The sequence below is a fragment of the Pelobates fuscus genome, chromosome 2 (assembly GCF_036172605.1).
Source record: "Pelobates fuscus isolate aPelFus1 chromosome 2, aPelFus1.pri, whole genome shotgun sequence".
In the NCBI taxonomy this organism is placed as follows: domain Eukaryota; kingdom Metazoa; phylum Chordata; class Amphibia; order Anura; family Pelobatidae; genus Pelobates; species Pelobates fuscus.
Window position 1 is genome coordinate 396,788,139 of NC_086318.1, and position 18,320 is coordinate 396,806,458.

The following is an 18,320-nucleotide window of genomic DNA, read 5'->3' on the forward strand; positions in this document are numbered from 1 at the left end:
AGCTCTGATGAGTATACCATTGTTTACAGTGGTTAGTAACTTTTAAGGCCTGGATTGTAGCAGAGGACTTCATATCTTAAAGATTAAACCATAATTATGTGCAGATGGGAATTTTAAGTTTGAGTGGCTGACGGCTCGTCACAAAAAACGTGTATGTATGATGACAGCAAAACTCACGCTCTGTGTATAGACAAACATTCCTGGATTTGTTTTTGCTTTTTGTATTTAACGCACATTTGTTGCAGGTTCCATCATAACTTTTAACTCTTACAAGAAACACTGAAAATATGTCATCATTGTGCATAGTGTGAATTTATTCATCTGTTATAATCTGACAAATTGGAACCTTATAATCCGAAGGCAGATTGTTTAGAGCAGTTGCTTGTCAACGTTACGGCTCAGAACGAAGTCTCGATCGACTCACCTGAGTGTACTTGGTCAAATTTTTATGAAACATGAACTGTGGTCTTGTATATGCCTTAACATGTTTTCTTTTTGATTTTTCAGTCTGGACATTATCTCATAGACAGACAGGTACAAATATGGTGCTACGCAGTAACAATGTACCCATACAGGCATCCTCTAGATTCCATCCCTAATACCATAAACTGTTCTGTACCAATTTCTGTTAATTTACAAAACCATGGTCTAAAAAATTGAATATAAGGGAAAAATATCAGATTTTCTGTCATCTCTTCATACAATGAGATTTCGAGATACATTGTTAAACATGGTATTGCAACAATGTTAACCCTTTGAGTGCTTGGCCATTCCCCTCTAGCTACCAAAGGGTTAAGCACTGAGCCGGTTCTTTCCGTGTGCACTTGTGTATAATGTGTTATGCAGTAGTTCTTGTAAAATAACAAATCTTGGCATGGAACTATTAATGTGTGTAGATTGTGCTTAGTAAAGTAATCTCATATATGTGTCTATATGTTCCTCCTGTAGAATCCTCATGTAAAGTCTCTTGTTCTTAGTCAATATAGAGTCTATTCAACAGAAAATCTCACGTGTTAAACCCCCCCCCCCCCACTTCCCCAATACTATGCTGTCAAAGAGTGAAGAAGTCAAGTATGTATCTATCTATAGCTGGAGTGAAATTGAATCACCAATTGTAATCCACCCCCATCTTTATTAGCCTATCACTGCCATCTAGGTTGGACAGAATTGATACGGCTAACGCGGAAGTGAAAATTCCACTTTATCAATGCAGCTAAAGAGGGGCCAGTCTCCACGTGCCAGGGAGAGTCCTGGTTTTTGTCACTCTGCTCCCAAACAGTTTTACAAAAACACGGGATGTCACTCTCAGACTCTTTGCACCATAACCACTACATTAATGGTGTAGTGAGTGTCCCTTTAAACATATATTATAACCTTTCCATGGTCATGGTAGTGAGTAATGCACTGTGCCGTGCTCTGTCTTTGTTTCGCTGAAAGGGTTAAGAGGATTCTTTAATGCTGCACTGAGAATAAAATCTCATCTGTTAATGATCTAACCAGTCTAGGTAATAATTTGTTTGCAAATTTTATAACAAGTCAATCATGTCTATTTGTTGCAGGAGCGCTGCATTGTCCCCGGCATAATTTGTACAAACATTGAGAAATAATGCTCAGACATTGTCCTTGTAAACTCAGCCTGGAGCGTTTTTCTGTTGAATAGACTCATCGTGAAATGCCTTCATTTTGATACGTGTTTATATAAGGCTATTAAGTCTTTTTATTGCTATCCTCTGAATGTTCCTCACTCATCTTTTTGATGTCTTTGTATCCTTCGAACAGTGATTATTCGAAAGAATTTACCATGTCAGGATCTGTAACTGTGTCGCAAAAAATAAATGAAAAAAATTAGGTGTTCTTATGCATTAGATGTACTTTTTGAGTTGTATATGGCATTATGTAAACGAAAAATAAATATTCAGTACTGCCAAGATGCAAATCTGTTGCTGAACTTATTTTACCTTGTGGCTGCCTGGGAATTATGTGACTTGTAGTGACAATAAAAAAAATCACCAATAATCAATAGCATAACATGCTTTGTACTACAATATAACTGAGGCTTATTTAGTAAAAGTATAGTGAATTGAAATACTAATTGCAAAATCTAGGTACTAGTAGCAGATTTGGGAGAATATTCATAAATAGTCACAACTAACCTACTTAGCCTACATTTTGCAATGTGGTTCTTAATTCTGTAAAATTCAGTGTTTATTGTATAAGCCCCAACTATTTTGAAAATAGAATAATTACACAAAGGTGTAAGTAAAGAATATAATAATATAGAAATGATCAACACCAGTTTATTGCAACTCAAGCAGTCATTTAACAGCAATCTCCAAATTCAGTTTTGCATGCGTCAGCTCTGTGTTTTGTGAATTAAAAACCAACCTGCAAAATGTAGTAATCGATAGTCACGGAGTAAGCTATCTAAATGATTATTATGACAGATTTCTCGAATTATAGTTTGTTTTAAAATTGACTACTGAATGCCTGCACTTTCAGTCCAACCAAATTGGCTTTGTTTACTAAATAGTCCAACTATATTGGTGAATTGCACTGCCCTAGCCTAGATAATCGCGAGATTTATGTATAAACAGCCATGTTGGAACAATTCTACATCTTGGCTGCGAATTAAATTATTTTCCAACTTCAGGCTAAATGTCAGATACAGAGTCCTAACTTTTTGCACACACAATAGACCCATAACTAGACCTCTAAATAGGCCCATATGTTGGAAGTCCCCAGCCAATGAATGATGTCCAAGTTTGGACAAAATTAATTCCTAAAGCAGAATGTTAATGTTCCATGGTGCTTTCACAGAAGGCCAGAGACCAGAGAGACCCAGATAAGTTTCAAACCATTCAAAAACCATTTGACGTGTTACCATGGAATGGCTCCAGAGGACTCCTCTGCATTATGATCCACTCCAACTCTTTGTACTGGTTATAGCGATTAGATTGCCACTTTAACTAACAAGGCAATAAAATATGGTACATTGGGAAGGCAATTGCATAACATAGGTTAAAGTTGGAAAACTAGATAAGATGAAATAATTTTGACACTATTGTCCTACAAAGGTTTGCAATTCTTTTATCGTGTCACCATAACTCACTTAGGGTCTTCACTAAGCTGTGATTTGTGGGGAATTGCAGATTTTAGGCTAATATGCCATAGATTCAAATGTAGCTGACTTTGAGAATGTTTCCAATTATTTTAGTCTAAAATATTCTATTAATTGAGGAATTCCTGCCAGTTCACAGTTTAATGACCTTTTAATTTACCCATTTCTGCGGTCCTTTCCATTTTATAATATTATTGCAGGTGATCTAAAAAACACAGTTATTGTTTTTTCAGTTTTAGGCAATAGAAATAATGTAATAACGGCCTTTAACATTTTAAGCTGTACCTATGTAGCATTGAAATGCTAATTCTATTTGACATTGCTGGATCTTTGGGATTCATGAATATTTGCTTACTTTTCCAGTGATAATTTCGGAATATCATATTATACTATCCTACTGTGTTGCAGTTCATATAGTAAAATAAAGTAAAAAAAAAAAAAAAAAAAGACTTACAATTGTTCTTTTAATAAAACATTTATCTTTTTTTATTTTTTTCTGGAACAGATACTAATTTTGTCCTGGGTAATGCCCAGATAGTGGATTGGCCAATTGTTTACAGCAATGATGGATTCTGCAAGCTGTCTGGATATCACAGAGCGGAGGTTATGCAAAAAAGTAGCACTTGCAGGTATTTAGCAACTCACTTTATAATGACAAAAATATTGGCTACACTTTGTTTATATTCTTTAAAGGACCACTATAGGCACCCAGACCACTTCAGCTCAATGAAGTTGTCTGGGTGCCAGGTCCCCCTAGTTTTAACTCTGCAGCTGAAAACATAGCAGTTTCTTTGAAACTGCTATGTTTACACCTCAGGGTTAATCCAGCCTCTAGTGGCTGGCTCCCTGACAGCCACTAGAGGCCGCTTCCGCGATTTACACGGAGTAAATCACACTTATATGATGCTGGACGTCCTCACGGACCTCCAGTGTCAAAAAAGATCCCCATTCATGCGCATTCGACTCCACTCCGAAGCTGATGTCGGTGTAGGAGGAGAGGTCACCAGTGTCGAGGTAGCCCGGCGCTGGATTAAGGTAAGCAAATAAATTGATAATTAACCATTTATTCGCCCCTGAACGGGCCCTAGTCACCTAAATGGTGACTAGGGCTCTATAGCGTTAGGAATACATATCTGTATTCCTAACGCTATAGTGTTCCTTTAACTTCAAAGATGTGGAAGAGTAGTGAGACAGAAAAAAGAATGTGATATGTATTCATTATATAACCACAATTTTTGCATATGCCCAAAACTTTTCATTAAAATAAACCAAAATATTTCTGAGAATTGTTCTAGAAAATGTACCCCTAGTATACTTGGAAACAAATTAAATAAAGAAACAAATTATCACAAAGCAAAATAAAAGTATTGTTTGTGAAGTATGGAAAATACAATTAAATGTAGAAATCAATGGTTACGGATCCTCTTTAAGTCTTAATAAACATTTCTTGTATTTCAAATAAAAGTATTGGGATTTAATCCTAACCAATATGTACACATGGGACATTCATTGGTACATTGAACGTTGTAACATGTAACACCAGTAATCAGCCACTAATGATAGTAAAAAATTCAGTGACCGACAAACACTCTCACCATCAGAAGGTCAGAGAAGAACAGTCAGTACCAGCATTCACCTAGAAAACCTAAAAAAAAATCACTATTTAGTAAATATACCCCAAATGAAATCACGCATGCATTTAGTTTCAAATTTTATCATTCTAAGTATATAAGTATGTATTCTCATTGAGTAGCCTCTTATTATCAGCAAGCACTTCTGAGTGTGAACAGCGAGGGGTGAGGGGTGGGGGGGGGGAGGGGGTGGAGGAAGAAGGGGGGTGGGGAGAGGCAGGTGAGGACAAGGAGGAGGACACAGGTGCCAGGGGCCTGAGGTACAAAGAAACCTGTGGACTGTAATCTGTAATAACCATGGAAATCGTACATAATTTATGTATGTATATAATTCATGGTACATAATTTATGTATTTGTATCATTCGTGCAGTATATAGTTTATCATTTTGCCATTTCTTTTTTGCATCTTGTTGTAAAGTCTATTGGAGGAGGCTAACCAGATTCACAGTGCTGATAGCCTGTTGTTTCCTTCCAAAGTTGGGCACTGATACTAGATCTGTGCAATTTCCTCATTAGCAGTTTGGCTAAACAAACATTTTTTACCACTTTAGCAAGATGAAGTGACTATGGTGCTTGGAACGACCCTTTAACGCATACATTTCATTGAATTGAGCAGTGAGGTTGCAGCATCTGTGCACCAAAACTACTTCATAAGACCGACCCTTTCCTTTTTCCATCTAGTAGCCTAATGACTACTACAAGTGACATGTTGCTTTATCAGCTGTAGGGTAAATTTCATGGGAGATAAATCTTCTTGGCCACCTCTGTTCTAGTCCTTTGTAGACATATAGTAATGATAAGTCTGATATTACCAGTCTGTATTATTTAATCAACATTCTTAATCAAACGGACCTGTCTTGTGCCTTGCTGTGTTTCAGCTTTATGTATGGAGAGTTGACGGACAAAGACACCATTGACAAAGTTCGACAGACGTTTGAGAACTATGAGATGAATTCTTTTGAAATTTTAATGTACAAAAAAAATAGTAAGTGTCATGCAATGTTTTTTAATATTATATGTGTTATGGTTACTGACACTATGCTGAGTTTTCATGCTTATTCTTTATTCAGCTTTAGTGATTCCAAAATAGAATGTTCGTATAATTCTATTAACTCGATAATTGCCAGGTGGCAGATACGTCTTCTTCAGTTAGCAAGAATAAGTTATCTATATGTAATATACATGCTACCGGGCATCATAGTTTATATAAGGCTTCATTTATATCTTTCTGTCATTTCTTATACAAGCCTAACTCTCAAAATCTACTTGTTAGAATTGTAGTAAGAGATCTGCACACGCCACTAATAATTAAATGTAACTTATGGCACCTCACAGATTGGAGTAAATGATTATTATGACAGATTTCTCTAATGATAGTTTGTTTTAAAATTGACTACTGAATGCCTGCACTTTCAGTCCATCAAGCAGATGTTATTGGATCATGGAGCGGGCAAAGTTTTGGCTTTACAGTGGAACATATATGCCTGAGCTCACTTTTTCTAAAGTTATAGGCAAATCTCCACCTTTAACCCCTTAAGGACACATGACATGTGTGACATGTCATGATTCCCTTTTATTCCAGAAGTTTGGTCCTTAAGGGGTTAAACTGTATGCAGGGCAATACAAAGCAAGACGCTTTTAAAAAAAACATATTTTTTTAGGATGCCTGTGATTTACAAACTTATTTAGAATTTGTTCATATACTGGCTATTGCAACTGGCCATTACTGCATGGGTTAAGTTTCATTTCAGCCATTCTGTGTTCATTGTAATGATTTAAGATAATTAATTCTGCTTTCATGCAGAGCTCCCAGAGAGTGCTATGTGACTGGTAAACTGTGTAACCACAAATGGTGATTATGTTATTCTGAGAGAGAGTGCAGTTGTATCCTATTGCTTGTTCACATTCGTATAAACAACATGCCACTGTAAAAAGCTGAGTGACACATTGGAGGTTTGTTGCTGGTTGTCAAATCTACATCTGCATACACTGTTGGATCCATGTGTGGAATTCCGAAGCATTTAAAAAGGTCTTAAATTACACCTGGAGAAACTGCACTCAAATGTGTTCTATACACTTGTATTGTATAATACATAATGTATTATGAGTTTTTATTTGATTATATTTAACCCCTTAAGGACCAAACTTCTGGAATAAAAGGGAATCATGACATGTCACACATGTCATGTGTCCCTAAGGGGTTAAAAATATTATTGGACATTTCAGTGCGTGATGACGTGAGGTGCACACGTGTACACGCTACGAAGGAAAGACCGGCTTTCGACATGGTCATTTCTTTGTTTCCGCTCTGGCCAAAATACTGACCGTTCTACCGCAATATCTCTGCCTGCTACATGCAAGAGACTCCTTCCCAAGTCTGCTCCCCTGCTCCCCTTCACTTCTTTTGAAATACTTATGGAAGAAAACTTCTCTGGCACGACGGACAGCTTACACCCACGTGGATAGAGCTGATAACGGAACGTGAGGCAGCACGACAGGATCAGAGAAAAATATTCTTTGTATGATTTATGGAGAGTATTACACCTACAAGATCGGGATTATACCTTCTTCTCAAATGTACACTGTTCATATTCAAGGATTGATTTGTTTACTACTAAATTACATAGTCAGACCATGCGCCTTTGTTTTTAAAGATTAAAAATAATAGAGAATATACTCTTCAAACAACATGGAGACTAAATGGATTTTTATGTTCACCTGGCCCAGACATGGATAAGTTTATAAAACAAGCTGAGGATAGCAAAATTGGTATCTAAATAATATTAAAATTGACAAACTCCTCTCTAATAAATTAAAATTCAAAAAGAAGAATAATCGAATATCTAAAATAAAGATAAGGCATAAAAAACTCTCTTATCCCCTAAAAAAATTGGGGAAGCATTTAGATCCTACTATCATACCCTATATAGTTTAAAAAATAATGGAAATGAGAAAATACAAGATAATATTATCAAAGAATTTCTAAAAAAAAATTAACTTACCTAAAATCAAATCAGAAAATGTAGAACAATTAAATAAACAACTCTATTTTTGATATCCAAAATACAAAAAAATGGCTGAAAAAGGCCAAAGCCCCAGGACACGATGGATTATCAGCGATTTCTTTTATAAAATAGTTAATAAAATAGTTTCCCCTGTGTTACAACGCATTTATACAGAATTCTCTATTTGCCAAAGTATTCCACAAGATTTACTTCAGGTCAATGTTCTCCCAATCCCCAAACCTGGGAAGGACCATGACACCCAGTCAAATTATTGTCCTATATCACTGATCAACTTATATATTAAAATATTTTCAAATATACTAGTGGAAAGACTGAAAATGATCATTCCTGAGATTATCTATAAAGATCAAACAGGTTTTGTCGCAGGAAGAGATATAGCTGATAATACTCAGACAATTTTAAATGTAATGCATCATCTAAAAATTCAAAAACACACAATCAGCCTTCATAGCACTTGATGCCAAAAAGGCTTTTGACAGGGTGAACTGGAAATTCCTGGGTTTGGTGATGGAGAACTTTGGCCTGACGGGTTTTTTTCAAGGAGAGCACAATGTCACTTTATACAAATCCACAAGCTAGAGTCATCTGTCCAGGTATGGTGTCAAAATGGTTTGATGTCCGAAAGGGCACCAGACAAGGATGCCCCCTGGTGCCGCTTCTGTACATATTAACCATAGAACCACTAGAAGCCTTAATTAGACAAAATAATAAGATCAAAGGTATACAATTTTTTTCTGAACAATATAAAATCACTCTATATGCAAATTATGTTTTCCTAACCCTATCCAATCCAGTAGAATCCATCTCACGTGTGTTAAACTTAATTAAAAAATTTGGCAAATACTTAGGATATAAGTTAAACATGAACAAAACCCAAATTATAACTTTTAATATGCTTTCAGAACAACTAAGGTATCTAAAGGATAGATATAACTGGAATTTTCAAAATGACAAGATAGATTATCTAGGCATTCAAATTGGATCAAAATAGGTCAAATCATAGAAGATAGCTATAAGAAATTATTACTTTTTGGTAAAGAGAGCTTCCATAAATCTCTCGGATTGTCCGTATTAGCACCATTTCGGCATATGTTATACCAAAATTAACCTACGTTTTTCGAACAGTACCTATGAGAGTACCTGTGTCAATACTTTTACAGTTTAAAAAATTATTTATGAAATTCATTTGGGGAGGGAAAATACCTAGAGTTTCATATAATACGTTAACCTTAAGAGTAGATAAAAGTGGAATAAATCTTCCCGATGTTATTGAACTACACGACTGTACTATGTTTACTTATTTTATGAAATTGGATAATTTTATCAGTTTAGATTCAAGCTGGAAAATTATGGAAATGAAATCAGAATAAAGTACCTCTTTATTTTAACTGGCTTGGATCAGCTCTGAACATTATAAAAAATTTACATCCTCAAATAAGATAGTAAATGACAATATTATGTCCCTGAAATTATATAAAAATAAATTCTATTTAATGAATTAGTTCTTACTGTACCAAGTGGAGCTCTCCAATTCTATATTAAAGATATAAACCTGGGGGGCGGGGCTTGGAGGCCATGCTGAACGGTCGCAGGCTGTAGGAGCTCCTGCTTCAAACCGACTGAAAGGCAATATGTACCACTCGAAAGACTACTTACAGCTACAAAAATGCCACCACAAGCAAGGGGACAACGGGGTGCACAAATCGGTACCCGTCCAGCGACGTTTCCACCGGTATGCACCCGACACCCCAGCAAGGCCCACTAGCATGGCGGGCACAGGGGAGACGGCCGCTCTCCTGCCGCCAATGACGGCGAGACCGTGGACCCAGAGCCCTCGTTCCCCCCCCCATGGTCCAGCGGGGGTTATCGCAGACCACCCTTTTACAGTCTCCCTAACGAAGGGTACCCAAGCGACGAGATCTCTGAAACGAGAAAACGATACAGAGGCCTACAAAATGGCGTCTAGCCCGCACGCCGCAGCCATGTACAGTGCCAAGGAAGAAACCGAGCTCCGGCTCAATGGCTTATTCAGCGCTTTATGGGAGAAGCTTGAGGCACTCTTCTGGCCAGCAGCGCAAGGTATGCCACCAGACAGCACTACACAGGGCTTAACAGGGGCAGCCGGAGGGACAGCAGTAACTCCCCACCCGGACCTCACTCCCAAGTCGAGCAGGCATCCTCACCGGGCCGCTCCAAAGGCGGCAAAAGAGAAACCCACAGAGAGCAGGCAAGGCTTGGAAAAGACCATCATGGGGCAACCAGCAAGCAGACACCATCGGCTACACCGCATACTTACCAACTACAGGCACAAGAACCGGAGAGGCACAGCCTTTCGAGACAGATCCAAAATGGCGGACACAGCGAACCGACGACGCAGGAAACCAAGCAGCCCGCAACCGAACCAAGCAAGGAGATCTCCAACCGGGACTAACCAATACTCGGACAGTCAGTCAAGTAAAGCATGGCGCAGGTTTACAGTGATACACCCCAGCGAACTCCTTGCCTACACCTGGCACGTTGCCATGTCTGGACTGCAGGCTCTCTGGACACTGACTGCACCATGGGGTGATGACATACCCCGAACAGGCAAGGGTTGACCAGACACCATCATCGGGACTGCTGTTATTATCCTTTTATTGCTACTTTTTTTTATTAATGCCAGAAGTCTCATTTATTTTAAATAAGAGCATAAAGTTCAACATACATTACATAATTGTTTAGCTTTAACATTTAATTGTGTGCCATTTTACACCGCTGTTTAGGCGCTAGCATAAATAGCAACTAAAATACTGTTACCCTCATATGATGTTTTAATGCTCCGGCAACGCTGGCCTCCCTGCTCGGCCTGTACTTATATGTTTAGTTAATACCCATGCATGGAATGCGTAGGACGGCTAGTAAAGTTTTTCAGGGCAGGCACCTAGGGAGAATAGCGATGTTTAGGCATGCTTTATATAGTAGGCGAGATATAGGTTGTATTTATATTTTGACTCTACTGAGAACTTCTGCCAGGCTAGGCGCTACCTTGCTTTAAGCATTTCACGTCATGGCCTACATATGTATAATGTGACCGTACTTTGTTACTAGCTAGCCCTGCCTAAACCTAAGCCCAGCTATCAATGTTCTATACGCGTAAGGCCTGGAATGATGGATGATATACTCTAAAAATCGTTGTCAAGCACACCCTAACGCACACAATAAGCTCTGTTCAGCTTGTTAATATTGACAGTATTGTTGTCAAAATTGTGCATACATCCTTTTTAACATACCTGTTCCTGCACCTCAAGCAATGCACACCCAGCAGGTCTAATTAGCACCATTAACCCACGCTTGTAACTCGCTTAAAATGTCAAGCTATCTGTATATTTTTCTGCCTCATAGGTGAGACAGCGTACGTTCACATGTTTGGAAGGGGCATATGTGTCTACCGAAACAAGCCTGTAACCCTATCGTGTCTTACTGCCTTAGACATAATAATTCAGAGTGTTGCATAATTTAAATCGCATGTTTACCACGTTTTGTATTTTTATGCAACTGCCTACATCTTGTTATTTTCATGTTCTAAAATATAAAAATCGTGCTGTATAACAAGCCACATGTTGAAATGATGACAAACCGCTTGCAGCAGCTGTTGTGGCGCTGTACGCTTTATTGTTACTCCATGCACGAATAAAAATAAAGAATTAAAAAAAAAAAAAAGATATAAACCTATCTAAATGGAAAGAATACAATATTCAGAAATGAATACAAATTGCCCCCCAAGGGAAAATAAAAATATTTACAGATATTAAAAAACAATTTGGACTACCTGACTGGGAATAGCTTAATTATGCCAAAATAAAACATCTGATTGATAATCAGGCTTTTAAGGAACATCTAGAATTTGAAAATACTATTAGTGATCACTATAAAAAGAAACAAATCACAAAAACTATGTTTCTAATTCAAAATCTAAAGGATACAGAGAAACCAAAATCCACAATTAAATGGGAAAGAGATATAAATACATCTTTCCCATTGAACAAATGGGGAGACAAATTTATTAGAATTAGAAGAATAACTCATAGTCTTAGCCTACAAGAAACTTTCTTTAAAATCACCCACAAATGGTATCTTGCCCCATATAGAATTAAGAAATTCAAAACTAGATATTCAGAAAAATGTTGGAGATGTGCAAAAGGAAGAGGTACACTTTACCACATGTGGTGGGAATGCAAAGATTTAGCAGAAATCAAGAATCATATTTTCAACATATTTATACAATTAGGTATATCCCAAATATCGTTATTGCACCAAACCTTCTTATCTCATTCAGATTTTCCAAATTGTGTCTTTGAAAAGAATACCTTATTTATCCATATTATAATGGCAACCTTATAATAGACACAAAATGGAAAGTTCTAACAGCACCATGCTGGTTGGAAATATAAAAAAACAAACAAATTAATTATCAAAGACAGATGGAAGAGGCATTTTATAGAAATTTTAGTAGGTTTTCCCAAAATAAAGAAATATGGGAAAAATGTAACACTATATCATAGCGAAAAATTAAATTATACCCTGACAAGCAGAAATAGTCATACGAAAGATACAACGTATACTGGCTTAATTTGAACATATCATTCTCATCTCATCTTAAGAATGCCTGTATATCCTCATGCTCTTTAACCACAATACTTCCTCTCACCATCTCTCTTCTTTCTCCTGTGTTTTTCTTCCTGTTAATATGTTATATGAATGGAAGTATAAATGAATCATTGGAGTTGGACAAAACATTATCTTATTATAACGCACTTAGAGATATACAAATTCACACTAACACCCCAATGTTATTTATATATGTAATTTAAAATTCTGTCAATATATTGGTATTGTCATTGTCTTTATTGTAATGCCATTAATATCTAATACAAATTAAACATTTAATTACAAAATATATATTATTGGAAATGCCTGTAAACACACATAGAGATGTATGTAGGTGTTGCGCAGATCCCATCTGCTAGGTCATGTGTTACAGTCTGATCTATATCCAGTGATTGCTCCCTGCGGCTAAGTCACTTGCTGTTTTATGTGGATACATTTTGTTTATTGTGTATGATGTCTAGGAATAGGGGAAAATTTACTAGAGCAGGGGTGCCCAAAAGGTAGATCCCCAGATGTTGTACAACTACAACTCCCATGATGCTTTGCATGCCTTTGGAATAGCAAGGCATCATGGAAGCTGTAGTTTTAAAGTTGGACACCCCTGAACTACAGCTTAATTGTATGGTTGGAAATAGCAGCATTGTAACTATTTTGCTGTCACTCTATAGATTCTTTTTGATGTGCTCTGTTGTTTTCTTATAGTGATTAATTTGCATACTTCTGTTTGTGGCAACAATATATCTATATAGAAAAATGGCACGCAAAACACTATAACAGCTTCTAAATACTGTATAACATTTTTTTTTTAGACTCCCAGGTACTCGTATTCTGTGTACCTTACTTATTAAAGCCTCAATTTAATATTTTTGTATAGGCTTTTCAAATGTTTTAGAAATAAATATAATTTAATATTTTTGGTTAAACTTTAAAAAAAAATGTTTTTCCAAATAATATAATACAAAAAAAAAATGATATATAAAAATCTATAAATATATTTTAAAAATATGAAAATCTTAAATAGTGTCAATGGTGTTAGTATCCAAAAATATGAAATCAAGGTATAAGTTGGGTAAAGTCTATAACTTTGATCAAGGCAGGCTTTAGGGGTGTGCGAGCTATGTGGCCACACAGGGTGCCATGGCAACAGAGGTGCCAGATGCCAACACAGCTCGCAAAAACCAGGACGTGTGTAACCTTGCAGCAACCTGGTAGGGGAAAGATTTCGCCTCGGCCAGCCTGCACGCACGTATAATATTTACACACATATTATTATACATGTGTATATGCATAATATGCTCAGAAACTATGTTAATACACAACATAACATCTATGTAATGAAGACTTAGCACTTTTTACATGGTGGGAAGCAGGGTCGTGTGGTATATTACCAAACTCTATAAATTATTATGTACGCATACACATAGAAACTCTGGTCCGTCTACTTTAACAAATATTTATTCAGAGACAAAACAACAACAACATACAAATAATGACACACAATCTAACTAACTATACCAACAACAACAACAACAACAACAACAACAGCAACAACAACCTAACTAACAATAACAACTAAATCTTATAAAATCACCAGATCCCACTCACAGTTCACCATGATAAAAATTAGCCCATGTCTGCTCAGTAGCACAGCCAAGAAGGAACAGGAAGGAATGGGGATAGGGGGGAGTGGTTATCTCTTTCCTGACCTGTAAAGGTATTGAATTACCATATCAAAGGTAAAGCTTATCCCACTGTGAGAAAGGCATACATGAGCTTGGTCACATCACCCCTGGTCACCATATTAGTTTGATGACAGAATGTCACCACAGGTTGGACTGGGAAAAAAATTCGGCCCGGGCATTTTTTTATCACAGCGGCCCACTAAGAAGGGGGCGGGGCAGAGAGAGTGTGTTTTGTCATCATTAATGACAAACACGCCCCCTCTCAAAGTGAGCATGTTGGTTCAATGCTCTTCCAGGGCAGACCATGCGCAGAGCTCTGCTGAAGAGCTCTAGCATGAGAAAAAATCCCTGTATTTGTTCTGCACAGCGCAAGCAAATTTAATAACATGTTTGCACTGTGTTTCCTTGCAACTTGTCTCTGGTGTCTCTATAAATGGATACCAGGAGACAAAAATGCCAAGAGTATTGTGCATGTGTTTGGAGCCTGCCATTGCGAGTGTGAAGAGTGAGCTGATTGTGGTGTGGTATTGTGTAATAAGGTCGGTTTTAGTCGTGTTGTGTTTGTGGTGTAATGTAATGCATATGTGGCTAGGGGCTATAGAGAATGTGTGTATAGGGGATGTAGCAAAAGTGTGCATACAGGCTATAGTGTGTGTGTGTGTGTGTGTGTGTGTGAATATTATATATATATATATATATATATATAATATAAATATGTTTGGAAGTATTGTGTATGTGTGTGGTGCAGTGTGTCGGGGGGGTTCTGTGTGTATGTGAGGGGTGCAGTATGTGTGTGAGGTGTGACGTGTGTGAGGGTGCGGTGGGTGCTGTGTGTGTGGGTGCTGTGTGTGATTGATTTGTGTGAGGGTGCTGTGTGATGTGTGTGAGGGTGCTGTGGGTGATTTGTCTGTGTGGGTGCTGTGTATGATGTGTGTGAGAGTGTTGTGCATGATGTGTGTGAGATTGCTGTGTGTGATGTGTGTGTGAGAGTGCTGTGTGTGAGAGTGCTGTGTGCGAGAGTGCTGTGTGTGATGTGTGTGTGTGTGTGTGAATATTATATATATATAATATAAATATGTTTGGAAGTATTGTGTATGTGTGTGGTGCAGTGTGTCGGGGGGGTTCTGTGTGTATGTGAGGGGTGCAGTATGTGTGTGAGGTGTGACGTGTGTGAGGGTGCGGTGGGTGCTGTGTGTGTGGGTGCTGTGTGTGATTGATTTGTGTGAGGGTGCTGTGTGATGTGTGTGAGGGTGCTGTGGGTGATTTGTCTGTGTGGGTGCTGTGTATGATGTGTGTGAGAGTGTTGTGTATGATGTGTGTGAGAGTGCTGTGTGTGATGTGTGTGTGAGAGTGCTGTGTGTGAGAGTGCTGTGTGCGAGAGTGCTGTGTGTGATGTGTGTGTGTGATGTGTGAGAGTGCTGTGTGTGAGAGTGCTGTGTGTGAGAGTGCTGTGTGTGAGAGTGCTGTGTGTGAGAGTGCTGTGTGTGATGTGTGAGAGTGCTGTGTGAGAGTGCTGTGTGTGAGTGCTGAGTGGGATGTGTGTGAGAGTGCTGAGTGCGATGTGTGTGAGAGTGCTGAGTGCGATGTGTGTGAGAGTGCTGAGTGCGATGTGTGTGAGAGTGCTGAGTGTGATGTGTGTGAGAGTGCTGCGTGTGATGTGCTGCGTGATGTGCTGTGTGTGATGTGCTGTGTGTGATGTGCTGTGTGTGATGTGCTGTGTGTGATGTGCTGTGTGTGAGTGCTGAGTGTGAGAGTGCTGAGTGTGATGTGTATGAGAGTGCTGTGTGTGAGAGTGCTGTGGATGATGGGTGTGAGAGTGGTGTGTGTGAGATTGCTGAGTGTGAAAGTGCTGTTGATGATGGGTGTGAGAGTGTTGTGTATACCTGTTAGAAGGCATTGTGTGTGTTTGGGGGGTAGATAAAAACAAAAAAAAGTAGGCATTATGTCCCCCCCTTCCTTCTTACCTTTTAGCCTGGGAGGGGGGGACCGGCATGGTGGTATCTGGGAGGGGGGTTCAGGCACTATCCCTGGTGGTCCAGTGGGTGAGTGAACTCTAGCCTGTGGGCTAGAGTTCACTCTCGCGAGATCCGGTCATTGCCATGGCAACGCTCCGGATCTCGCGAGAGGAACCCGGCGGAGCTGCAAGATAGAGCTCTGCCGGGTCCTCTCCTGGCTCCCTCCCTCTCTCCCCGCTGGCGGCCGGAATATTCTCTATGTGGGCCGGTGAGGGAGATCTTTGATCTCCCCACCGGCCCATCATTGAAAACAGCGGGGCCGGCGCTCGGATAGTGCCGGCCCTGCATAGACCGGCAGGGGAGATCCTGTGATCTCCCTGCTGGCCTCGGCCCCACGGCCATCGCGGCCCACCGGGCATTTGCCCGGTGTGCCCGATGGCCAGTCCGGGCCTGGTGGGAAGTACTGGATGAGGGGGAGGCCAGTGAGGGGAGCTGTAAAGATTTTTCGCACAGGGCCCAAGGCAATCCCTAACTTTAATAAAATTACCGGGTCTAAAGAATAACACAGACATTGTAAAATGTCATGACCCCTAAAGGTGCCCGTAGTTTTGTTTTTGATTATTTATATTAGGTAAACAAACAGCATCATGAGAACCAAGGGGTTTTCAAAACATAAAGCGATATACACAAGAGCAGTTAGAAGCAGATTTTCCCCACTACACAACCGTTTTTGAAAAATCAAAACATTCTGCGGGATGGACAGACAGCTATAAAATTAAGACTGCAAAATAATGTATGTTTTAAGATTTCATCATTTACATAATTGTAAGTTTTCAGAATGATTATCAAAGTCCTACAATTCTATTGTGAGTCTGATGGTTTTATATATGTATATTTATGTATAAAAAAAAAAAAAGAGTTTTTTAGCTTCTTTGATATGCTTAATGTTTCCGTTTAATTTCTCAGGAACGCCGGTGTGGTTCTTTGTGAAGATCGCCCCTATTCGAAATGAACAGGACAAAGTGGTACTATTTCTTTGCACTTTCAGCGACATTACTGCTTTTAAACAACCGATTGAGGACGACTCAACAAAGGGTTTGTAATAATGTCTTTAATTTTCAAGTATTCAGACTGTACCTAAAGCATGAATCTGCTGAATAAGGTGCCACATAACAGAGTTATTGTCGCCGAGTGGTCTTCCGCAATGTCGGGAGAGAAGGCACTCTTCTCATTACCCCTCCCAACCTCTACTCCATTCAGTGCTTCCCTTGGAGATAATCTATGCAAGGGTTTTATCATGGTTTCTCTTGATTTTTCAGTTTTATTTCTGATTCTGAATAAGTAACAACAGTATTTTCTTCCATATATAGTCAGTGTCTGCTCTTTAGTTGTTGAAATACAAATGTCATGCTGGCTGTGAATAATATGAGTTACATTTAAAAATTAAAAATTATAATTGTTTGGCAATGCTGTAGATCACTCATGTCTAATTTTGGTATTTTAGCTTTCATAAACGCCTCTTGTTGCTTAACCTTGGATCAGTATATTTTCAATGCTTTGGCTTTCCCAATTCACAGCACTGGTGACCTGTTACAATTCTAAATAATCTATGAAGGTGACAGTGTAAACCCCAGGTATTGAAATAGCTCATATAGGGTTATTCATTGATATGAGAATTGTTGGGAATTCAAAGCACATTTTCAAGTTTAAAGGGACACTATAGTCACCAAAACTTTAGCATAAAGAAGCAGTTTTGTTACATAGATCATGCCCCTGTAGTCTCACTGCTCAATTCACCTCCATTTAGGAGTTAAATCACTTTGTTTATGCAGCCCTAGTCACACCTCCCTGCATGTGACTTGCACAGCCTTCCATAAACACTTCCTGAAAATTAAGATCTAATGTTTATCCGCAGTCTGATTAATTTAGAATGTTATATGTCCTGCTCTACTAATAACATTCTAGACCCAGCAGAAGCCTCCAGTTTGTGATTAAAATTTACAGAGCGGGAGACACAAACTTTTAAAACAAGGGGAGTTGAGGTTAGGGCTGCATAAACAGAAACAAGACTGATTTAACTCCTAAATGACTGATAAGTGAGCAGTGAAACTGCAGGGGCATGATCTGTACACCAAAACTGCTTTATTAAGCTAAACTTGTTTTGTTGCATATAGTGTTCCTTTAACCCCTTAAGGACACATGACATGTCTGACACGTCATGATTCCTTTTTATTCCAGAAGCTTGGTCCTTAAGGGGTTA

General features: G+C 38.6%; 1 protein-coding gene across 2 annotated transcripts in view; it reads left to right on the forward strand.

Annotated features, from left to right (window-relative positions):
* The window catches only part of KCNH1 (potassium voltage-gated channel subfamily H member 1), a 476,905-nt gene that overhangs the window by 45,375 nt on the left and 413,210 nt on the right, over positions 1-18,320 (forward strand). Inside the window, exons 2-5 of one of the 2 annotated variants that reach the window (XM_063443862.1) lie at positions 508-534; positions 3,624-3,747; positions 5,629-5,735; positions 17,027-17,155. In XM_063443862.1, the coding sequence (XP_063299932.1) occupies positions 508-534; positions 3,624-3,747; positions 5,629-5,735; positions 17,027-17,155 (387 nt within the window). The remainder of the gene's footprint in view (positions 1-507; positions 535-3,623; positions 3,748-5,628; positions 5,736-17,026; positions 17,156-18,320) is intronic. The other variant, XM_063443863.1, reaches the window with a different exon arrangement.